Source organism: Acanthopagrus latus, chromosome 8, assembly GCF_904848185.1.
Source record: "Acanthopagrus latus isolate v.2019 chromosome 8, fAcaLat1.1, whole genome shotgun sequence".
Lineage (NCBI taxonomy): Eukaryota > Metazoa > Chordata > Actinopteri > Spariformes > Sparidae > Acanthopagrus > Acanthopagrus latus.
This window is the reverse complement of record NC_051046.1, coordinates 5,017,778-5,029,118: the sequence shown is the minus strand read 5'-3', so window position 1 is coordinate 5,029,118 and position 11,341 is coordinate 5,017,778. Positions and strand designations below refer to the sequence as shown.

Here is an 11,341-nt window from a genome sequence, read left to right as displayed (position 1 = left end):
CACTAGTCAGGATGAACCCCTCACAGTACAGGCTGTAAAAATAGCCATTATACCATCTTCCAATGTCCACTTTCTTCAAGTGACTAAAAAAGCAACATGGCAAATGAGGTGATTACCTCCTCACAAAATGATGCGTCGTCTCCTCTTCTTTGATGTAACGGTACTCCTCCTGTCCTACTCACTGCAGTGGTGGACTGGCAGGAAACATGGCTTTCACAACAGTTTGCGTCCCTCTCAGCCATTATCTGATAGTATAGGTCAGGAAGTGGGGAGTAACAGGCTGCTGTTTGAGTGGTGGCCATTTCTAGAAAATGTGGGAGAACCTGGTTAAATCAGCAAATACTACTCATCTGGATCCATCCAAAACCAGACCAACCAACATCATATTCCAGCATTAATCTGCTTAAAGCCCAATCATATTCATCCCGGCAAATCACTGGCTTGCCATTGTCTGATATGTTCATTAAAGGTCCATGCACTGCCAATAACAAGTGGAATCTCTGTTCAAAAAGTACATGCTCATTAGTTTTATGTTATTCCCTGGCCCTATCCAAGTAGTCTATTGCCAGCCTTAAGCAGGTAGTTATTTTTTGCCCAGCGCCAACAAAGTAGCTTTTTTCTTCTTTCTTACTGATGATATAGAAGACATTTTCTTTGATCTCATTTTGAGCTTGTCTGTTGTAAAAGGGCAGCGACTGACCTCAAAACAGAAACTGTCATCTGAGGGCGCCTGGCTGCGCGAGGTCCCAGGGCAGGAGGAGGCTGTGAATAAGGGCACTTCATCAAATAAATTAAACATGCAAAAATGCCTCCTTTTCCGTCTTTTTTAGACTTCGGCTGCTGCGTTTGTGAATCTAGAGCTTTGCCTAGGTGTAAAAAAGGCTTAGCTGCAAACATGGTCTCTGTCCACACAAGCTGCCTCACTTCCTACTCAAGGTGATTTTCATTCTAATTATATTTTTGGGCTAAATCTTCGTATTTAGCTGTACCTGCACCTTGTGCCACGGATGCTGAAGGAGACTGCTTTTGTATTTAGGCAGCCTTTGGCAGTGATGATTAAGTGTTGTCATAAGAGACCACTGAATATTTTTCACAGCCAGCAACTCTGTGACCTGCTTTAAACTGCTGTTACTATGATGCAGATAGTTCTTCGATCGGATGCACTAAGCATTTACAGATATTTATAAATGTTATCCTTGGCAAATAATTTGTACCTGATATAAATGGTTACATACTTCTTTATTCAGATTTTTTTTTTTAGTTATTATCATTCAATTCATTCAATGCTCTGGGGTCGTAGCTTGGCATATGTGAAGAATGTTCGCTGGTGTGAGATACAGTGCTTTAAGGCAAAAGTCTATCCGTAAGGTCGACAGACAAAAACCACACTACTGCGCAGCCTTTTTCTGCCGGGGGCGTACACTTCCCCCTCACACTTTTCTATCTAACCTCAATATTATAGACATAAGAAAACACACTAGCATACCAAACAGTGCACTGGCATTAAGCAGCCATTAATTTACCCGAGCCTCAGGAGCAGAATAAATAAGAAAATGAGGAGTTTAATGGTGCATTAGCGAGGAGCCAGTGGAACAGGCCCTGGGCTGTGTTTTGAATAGGCAACTATTATGAAAACCAACCTGTCACACACATGAAAGAGCAGACCAGTTGGCATTATACACTGAAATGCGATGTCTCCTCAGGGGTCAGACTGCATGCTTTACCTAGTTTATGATCAGCTGAAACAAATGCGCAGCAGAGATGAAGAGGGTGAACGGGGCTCACCCGGAAACATTCATCAAACGGCAAAACTTTTGAATTAGTGAGCAGGTTGTGCATCTTGTTGCCACGTTATACGCTCTGTCTTCCAGTACACACAGCCCTAAATTAGATTAATCAGAGATTAATCATGTCAGTGCATGAACTTTTCCTTCTCATGACTCCACAATAAACATATTAATTTCCAGTATAAGTTGAAATCTTGTTTCGCAGTGTTTTCAGTTTGGAGCTGCCGGTTAATGTATCTGATTGCAGCCGTCTTTTTTTTTCAAAGCAGGTTTCATTTAAAATTTTATTTCAACTTCTTCAATTATCGCATCGTGTTGATATCAGCAGCGATCTGTTCCCAAATCACACGAGCGTTTTTATATTCATACTCCGTGTGACTGATGCTGCCGCTGCACCAGCTTTGCCCCTGATGGATACATCTAATTTACTTCAATCTCTCTTTCTCTCTATGCAAAATGAGGAACAATGACAGTATGGATAATCCAGAGTAAAGACCTGCCGGCACATCTATGACTGATTGAATACTTGAATGATTGACTGCTGCAGCACCTCTGAGGCAGCGTGCATGACACATGCTGCAGTTTCTCATACTGTACGCGTCCTTTATGTACGTGTGTTTATACGCCTGGAATGATGAGCTTAAAGCACTTAAAGAACCAATTTGCGTGAGGGTCTGGCACATGTCGGCTTGTTTGGACGAGGGGATAAAGGACAGCCTCAGCTGAAGCTTCTGCAGGTTATGAATAATAACACATCATTCAAAGATCAGGAGAAGAATATCAGCTCTACAGCTTTACTTTCTACAGTGTCCTACACAGTTTGATATGACTGCTTCATATGTAGTTATCTTGACACACTATAGTGCATTTAAAAGCCATCATTTAAAATGCCAGTATATCGTCCCTCATAAAACCAAACAATGTAGCCCACTCCCTGTAATTTATCGTTTTCCTTATGAGAGACATTTTGTGATCCACTGATCAGTCCCACTCTTGTGAACGCTACTGACTGGCCCAAAGGGGGACACCATCACACTTGGGTTCAAATGTTTTTTACTGTTGGCTTGTACTGTGCAATCTGACTCGATCGTGTGATGATCACAATCTCATTTCTGTTTGGCTAATTACAAAGTGGAACAATAGCCCACGAATGCTGATGACGGAGAAATTAATTAAGAAGTGCAATCATCTTATTTGTCTTGCGCTGGAATCTGTTTAGGATAAGATCCCAATCACAGGATGTTTTACTAATACACTTTTATTAGCTCCCCATAAGCTAACACAATTGTGTAATGATTCGATTTCACTGGATAGATAGCATCACGTCGTGATGTGCACTTACAAACTGACATCTCTCTGCGAAGTCTGAGCGCCTGAGTGAGAGGCTGATTAAAGGCTTCAGATACAAGTACTCAATATTGTTACTGCAACTGTGACATTACTTACTGGAAATAACATAAGATTTCATTTTAACAGGAAAACAGTAAAATTGTCAAACATTAAAATGCTTAGATATTACCCTTAAATGGCAGGTTTACATTTTCACAGCTTTTGTGCTTGATTCTAGGTGTTAATTATGTCACATCGTGACTTATTTCTGATTTCCTCCTGCTCATCAGTGTCATTTTATATGTTGCTAAACTCCATGATGCAACATGGAGTGGACAACATTTGGGAAAGTAGCTACCAAAAAAAGAAAAAAACAGCGATGCAGACGTCTGCATTTTTGTTTGCCGTTGCTCCGGCAAATTTTTTCAGATTGTAAAGCAATAAGGAAATATAATACAGCCAAGAAAACTAAATTGTTTTCAATAGCTCTGTTATCATGAAGGCACTTTTTCCCCCTAGCCATTTTCAATGGCATTTGTGGAAAGTGCACAAGTTCAGTAGTATGATACCAAGTAGCATCAATGTCACTTCATCTGGGGAGTTGTGAGGCTGATTTAGGTGAAAAAACATAACTTTTTACTTATTGGTCAACACGTTAAGAATATGACAGAATACCACAATGAATGTATTATATTTACTCGTATGTGGTGCTTTACAGTTCACTGTCTTGTTTATTCAGCCCTTAAAGATGCTGAATGTCTACATGACTATAGGTTCCTACAACAATGGGAGAAATATGAAAGCCTGTAATTTCATAGCACTTTCTGAGCTGACCGACTGTTGTGTTAAACGGCAGGTAATGTGTTTTATATGTTAAGAAGGCATTATGATTGTATGGTAACTGTGAACCGACATTGTCATAAATATTGTTGTCAGTATAAAGATGGAACTCTGAATAACTGTTCACTGTTAACAATGACATGAACTGATGAAACATTTATCAAGCATTTGTTTTATATAAATTTGCAACTGATAATTAGTTTTTAGTATTGTTTCAGTGGGTAAATACTGTGTAAATCATCTATAAATATAATCTGCATTACATTATAATGTTCATAAACCTTTGCAAGTGTTACTTGGTTGTCAGTGTGATCATTCCTGCGATAAATATTGGCCTCAAATGTAATTAATAGTTGTGTGAATGGACGGAAAAAGTAATTATATGAGCCGTGAAAAGTTGTATCTCTATTAATCCTCCTCTGGCAAAGCGTGAAAACAAGAACCAGACAATACAGAAAAACAACAATAGTTTATTTTAACCATATTTTGTGTATGAACTACAAACTCTGGTCTCTATAATCGATCTCCATATCTTTTAAAGGTCATGAAAGAATGCTTACATGAAAATCAATCTCTTATTCGTTTACATCATGTTTCTCTTTTTCACTTTTTAGAACAGGTTGTTGGCACATGTAAAATCAAAATTGAAAAATTTTTTGTTTTTGTTTTGTTTTATTCTCAAAATGTATGTTCTTCTTTTTTATATATATATATATATAAATCTACCACTAGAACAGCATTCAATCTCAGAAAACAAAAAGAAAAAGAATGTGAGAAAAAAAAAAATTGACCCAAAAATATTTAGATATCTTACATACATGAGACAGCTCGACTAAAATGCAACAAATTTACGATTTAAATTTTTCAGACGATTTATTACCTCCAACTAAAGGCAAAGAAGGGCAGATGGTTACACTCTCTTATGTTAACTGAGTAGAATTTGTGATCCACATCCCACCACTAGGAACTCAAACACAGACTAAATGACACACACACACCCAGCTCGTTCTATGGTTTACAAATGTGCCAAACTCCACAGAAGTGTAATCATGGTGAGACAAAAAAAAAAGAAAAAAAAGCATGTTATGAGGTGGTCAATTATCTCATTCAGTCTAAAAACTAAAGTTACTTGGGAACCTTATGTTATTTAATCTACCATCTGTGTGTGCACCACATTCAAAGTGAATAAATGAAATGTTGTGTTTCATTCAAATTTACTGAACAAATCCCCTGAATTATCCTCATTATCGAATTATCTTTAAAACATACAGTGGGGTCTCCAAACTGAGATAAATATCCTCCTGCATCTGCAACCCAAATGGTATCAGAGCAGCCATTAATAACGTCTACTGCAGCCTGAACCTGGGAAAAAAAAAGGGAGAAAAAAGTATGGGAAAAAGAGAAAATTAAAAAGATGCTGTTTAACAACGGGACCACTATTATCAAATGACTGTTGAATTAGCTGAAAAATGGAAGGTAATTAACTACAGAGTTTTTACTTAGCAGATTACAGACATAGATTATTAACATGTTTTAATCTATGCAATTATTGTATTACATATCACAAGAGGGCCCCAGGTAATACTGGTCTGGTGCGAATAGGGCTTTAGATTATTATCCTGCTGTTTAATTTGATTTCCTTTTCATATCCTAGTCATGGGATACTGAGACAAACTGCTGCTGCATCTCATTTATTCCTCCCCTTCTTCAAAAGCACTGCAGCGTGGAGCTGTGTGGGTTTCCTGCTTTTCTTTAAGGTTAAAAAAAGGAGGCACTCTCTCCATGTGGGCTTTAAAAAGCGTCCATTTATAGATCTGTCCACCTGATGACTTCATACTCAAAACAAATATCAGGAGAGTCACTGCTAACTGCTACTAGCTGTGGCAGCCATTAGCTTGTAGCTGAGCTAGCTGAGTTAGCTTGACAATCTTGTGTTTTGGTAAAATGTGCATACAGGTGGACAGCAGAGATGCAACAGGAGCAGTCTGAGAGGTTTCTGTGGATTTGTTGATCACTGTTAATTTGTTCTGTGAAAACCACCTTTACCAACGGAGTCCACTGTAACCATCATGGTTCCAGTATCATCAAATCATCAGATCATTGAAATGGCAAATCGTACTTGTCGCAGGCACTTTTCAAGCCTTTAAAATTCAAGTTGAAACCTCGCACCACACTTTTGTGAATTTCGGTAGGAGTACCACTTAGTACTTACGTTTTAAAACACTAGTTTTAATGGGGAGTTCTCCTCCATGGGATTTCTAAATGTAATACTCCGTTATAATGAAAAAGTTGAATTACGCGTGACAGTAGCCTGACCTTTTCATATATTTTCCGATTAGGGGATCAAAAGCTGTGCTTATTTGCTAAAAATAAACCCGGGGCATCAGCCTAACTGTTGGATCTGACAAATGTCTGCCTAACCTCTGCATTAATGCGTCCTGCTGCCATTTTTTACTGAGGGGGCTTTGAAATGATTTCCAGGGTATGGGCGCCTGCAGAGCTGAGTCCATCCAAAGCCCATGGGCACATCAATTAAAATGGAAATTGTGATGTCGCTAACAGAGAGAGAGAGATAGAGATAGAGAGAGAGAGGGAGGCAGGTGCAACTCAAACATCTGGTTGATGCCCGATCCCACACATTCACCCCTGAATCCTCTCCCAGCATAAGCCCTGCCGCTCAGGGGCCAAGTCCTGATGTTGGCTGGGGCAGGGTGTGAATCTGCGGCTGCCAGGCGCTGCCCATGTGGAAATGTGGCACACAGATGACAGGCAACGCGCTCAGACAGCTGTATAAAGGGTTTCCGCTCCTTCTTAAGCTCATCAGTCTGCTTCTGATAGCACTCGGTCCTGCAGTGCTGCAGATGAGGTATGGGGTCCCAGCATGAAACGGGTGGCTTTAAAGCAATCATCTTCTTCATATGCAACAGTACAAAGCACCGTAAGGTAAAGGTGAGGTCATGATACACTGCAGACAGCTGAGGCGGTGGAGCCTCGCTACGTTTTTCCACAAGAATTCTGATCTTTACACTTTTCTCCTATGTTTTCAGTCACAATTATATTGATGCAAAATGACCCATCAGTGCTCCTCCCATATCACAACCTTTAGAATTTAAACGTGTCTAAATGCAATAAAAGAAATGTTCTCTACAATAATCTCTTCTTCAGTCAAAGCAATCGGAGACTGGGCGATAAAATAATAATTGCATATACATTAGGAACACAAAGACAAATGTAAGTTCATTTCATAGTTAATCAATAGAATTTAATTGAACTAAAATGTCTCTCTGATGGTGAGCCCTCCACTTTTACAACAGCAGGACACATTTCCCCCTCTCGACATCCTCAGTCTATCGACGACAGACCAGAGAGTGGCTGATACGTATGTGACAGATTTAATTAAACAGTGAATTATGATCAAATTCCGTCACTGACAGTTCTGTCACTCACTGTAATATATTGAACAACTGTTTAATTCATCTCAGTTACAGATGGTCACAAAAGATTTCATCACTTAATCCACAGCTGGAGAAGATCACTAATGTGCTCTAGATTTCTTTGATACACGGGGAAAATGAGGTTACTATCTCCTCTGATCTAAAGTCTGCAGTTTTTTTTTCTTTTTTTTACCAAAAATTGACAGTAATTTGCTTCAGGAGTTTTTCTTCGACAGATGTCTCCAAACAGAGTTTGAAAGCATATTAGTAAACCGATCACGTGACATGAGAGGAAGAAAAAGAAAAAAACATGAATTAAGTGCTGAAAAAATAATTGCAGAATACAGTTTTTTCTTGATTTAACCACAATACTTTTTTCTTAAATAAATAACTTCTGTTTTGTAAAGACACTTTTTGAAACAGTAGACATACCCTAATTCCCAAAGTCATTGAATAAACATAACCAGTCACTGATTTGCCAAACAGACCGTGTTTCCAAACCTTCGTGTTTGAGCCATAGTTCTCATGAGCAATTGTCAGTATTGTCCTGTCAGTAGTGTCTTTATGTAATTCCATCAGTTTTGTAATGTCTGGAAAAAAGAATGTATTAGATTTGGGTCTCTTGTACATTGTCTTTTGAGCTGGCCCGGATTAACAAAGGTTCGTGCGCTGAGCTGTGTATGGAGTTGATAGTGGAGGCATGGTTGTATGCAGTCTTATAGGCGTTATAGTGGTTGAGGTGCTCGTGCTCAAGAGGAGGCAGAGTCAGGTGGCCCTCCATGCCCGGGCCTCCTGTTACACAGTCCTCATCCACATTGATGATCTCAATGGTGCGTGTGGGTGCATGGTGATTCTGCTGGTGGTGCTGTTTGCGCATCTTGTAGAAGATGATCAGCATGACAGCTGCCATGAGTGTGATTGCAACAAAGCAGCCGATGATGATCTTGGTCGTCTTCATCACCTCATCCAAGCCGTTAAGGGAGCTCTCCCCACCCAGCTCTGTCACAGGGATTGTGTAAGTCTTCTCTGTGGCGCGGGTGGATTGCGGGGTCCGGACTGTGGTGGTAGTCGTAGAGGTGGGTGAAACGGACTCCCATGAACTCCCAGCAGAGGGGGTGGGGCCCACCTTCTGTTGCACGGTAGTGGTGAAGCCTTCATTGTGTGGCGTTTCTATGGTCTCCACTGTCACTGTGGTGAAGTAGCTGAAGCTGCTGTTCTCCGTTGACGACACGTTGAGCGTGGCAGATGCTGTCGTGTTACCTGCAGAATTACTGACCATGCACGTATACGTGCCCGTGTCCTGCATGGTGACATTGGTGAAGTTCAGAGTGCCGTCATTCAGCACAGAGATTCTGATCTTGTATGCACCGTGTGTCATGATGGAACCGTTGGGTGTAATCCAGCTTACCGAGGTCAGGGAGCTGGCTCTGCATTTTAACTCCGCAGCGCTTCCCTCTGTGACATTTAGGTCGGCGGGAGGCTCCACAATAACAGGAGCATAACAGTGAAAGTAGTTCTGGTCCAGCTCGCCAATGTATCGTCCCTTATGGTGGGTCGGTGAGCTGCAACGAGCGCAGCAGCTGGTGTTCGCTGGTACCATCTCCTTAAGCCACCAGCTCAGCCAGAGGATGTCACAGTTACAATTCCACGGGTTGTGGTGCAAGTGTACCCTCTCGAGGTGATGTAAAGGAGTGAAGAGATCATGGGGCAAGAGGGTGAGGTTGTTGTGGGCCAGATTGAGCTCCACTAGTGACTGCAGGTCATCAAAAGAGTTCCTCTCTATGGTCTGGATCTGGGCATGCATCATCCACAGCTTCTGCAAGTGGATGAGCCCTTTAAAAGAGCCAGGCCGGATGACAGCTAACTGGTTGCCTGACATCTCCAGTTCATCCAGCTTCACCAGGGGAATAAGGTTGGGAATTTCCTTCAGATTGCACATTCCCAGATTTAAGTAGCGCAGATTGCTCAGCCCTTCAAATGCCCCCTCAGAAATGTAGGAGAGCCTTTTGAGCTCCCCAAGGTCCAACCGCCGCAATGAGGGAACTCTGTTGAAAGCATAGGAGGGAATGCTCTCTATGGGGTTATTCCTCAGCCAAAGCTCCTTTAGCTTGGACAGGTACTCAAACGCCCCGTTTGGGATAGTAGTGAGGCGATTATCAAAAAGCTCCAGGGTATTGAGGCTGGCCAGTCCATTGAAGGCCCCCAGCTCGATTTTGCGTATGTGGTTTTTGCTCAGCTGCAGGATCTCAAGATGTCTCAGGTGCTTGAAGCTGTCCACCTTTATGACCTGAATGAGATTTTCTTGCAGATTCAGGTAGCGCGTGTTGGTAGAGATGCCATCGGGGACATCCCGCAGGCCTCGCCGGGTGCAGATGACTTTGCTGAACTGGTTACTACAGGAGCAGACAGAGGGGCACGTCTGAGCACGTACCAGCCCTGCTACCACCAGCAGCTGGAGGGCCAGAAGCAGCACAAACAAAGGGTCGGACAAGGCCCGGTTCCACCTAGGACCTCGCATCATCTGCTGCTGCTGAGAAGAGGTCATCTTGTTTAACATTCATAATTCATTGACTGGTCTTCCACTCTTTGAAAAGAGGATTTGGGCTCACTGGAAGGAAATGAGAGACAGAAGAGAGAAAAATGCATTAGATTACTGAATGCATGTTTGATATTATCATGTCACTCATAAAAGAAATTGCAGAAAAATAAACTCAAATTAGTAAAACATAGAAGGATATCGTTTAGGTTTATGTGTCTGCTGCAGCCTCTAATAATCACACATACATCCACACAAACTCTCAACCTTGATGGAGTGCCTTATTTATTGTTTCCGGGTGCACTGTCCTCCTCACGCTCTCAATCTTAGTCATTTAAAATAAAATCCCAAAGACGCTGCCGACTTCTGTGCTGCATCCCTGCAGAAGGAGGAAGGCGGGGAAGAAAAGCTGCTACGACTGCTGTGCTGTGTGATTTATATTTGAGACTGGGGGGACATAAATAATAAGGAAGCTCGCCACCCACCAGTCCTTCAATCGAGTCGAGATATCTGGAAACGTCTGATTACAACTCACTGTTCCTCAAAGGCACGTATGTGACTGGGATGTCAAACAAGCGAGCCGAAATGGGACCAGGGAATTTGTTTGTGTAACTCTTTATGCGTCACGCCAGAGGAAATACAAACAACGAATCCTTTGATTAAGATTTACTGTGAGCAAGAGAGACGATGCCGTGGCAGCTATGGAGTGTAATTAAACAACAGATGGTTATTTAATTGACGCACTTCCTCCTGTTTTCTACTCAATAATGTCAGAGTCCCTCAAAGTTGCTCATGTTGAGTTGTACAGTGAGTCACGGGTCAAAAAAAAGGTGGTGTTCATATGAACTAAATAAAAGCAGAAATACGAGCTAGCAATGCCACATGGCAAGTGTGTAAATAAAACAGAAATAGAAATTTTCACCTGAAAAGCAAAAACGTCAAGAAAAATCTGAAGACATCATTTAAATGCATGGTATGTCATTTCTGCCACTTGGGGTCTCGCAATCAACATAAAAGACATGAATACAATGGGATCATGGGATTCGTTGTGCTCATTGTTAATCATGCACCGTTTACGTGACCCTGCCGTTTACATGTCAAAGTGTCCTTGGGTGAGACACTCAACACCAAATTACTCCCAATGGCTCTTCCATCGCTGTGTGAGCCTGCATATGAATGGTTATCGCTCCTGATGAGTACGTTGCATTTGTTGTGAAGTGCTTTGAGTGATTGATAAGACTAGTAAATCGCTACATAATCAATACAGCCCAATTACTTGTCCATATTAAAGTTTATTCACATTATTTTTTGTCAAGTTTGCATTTTGACTCTCACTTGACTCTCTTGGAAATTGTAGCAACAGGCTGAAATGTCTCGATATCTTTGAGTTTGATTGTTGTTGATACACGTAATAT

The 11,341-nt window shown here is 41.4% G+C and overlaps 1 protein-coding gene across 4 annotated transcripts in view; it reads right to left on the bottom strand.

Annotated features, from left to right (window-relative positions):
- Positions 1-4,477: 4,477 nt before the first annotated feature.
- LOC119024611 (leucine-rich repeat-containing protein 4C-like) overlaps positions 4,478-11,341 on the bottom strand; it is a 184,196-nt gene continuing 177,332 nt past the window's right edge. For all 4 annotated transcript variants that reach the window (XM_037107551.1, XM_037107552.1, XM_037107550.1 and 1 more), the window contains one exon: positions 4,478-9,998. In XM_037107551.1, coding sequence (XP_036963446.1) covers positions 7,998-9,947 — 1,950 coding nt within the window. In that variant the 5' untranslated portion in view covers positions 9,948-9,998 and the 3' untranslated portion in view covers positions 4,478-7,997. The remainder of the gene's footprint in view (positions 9,999-11,341) is intronic.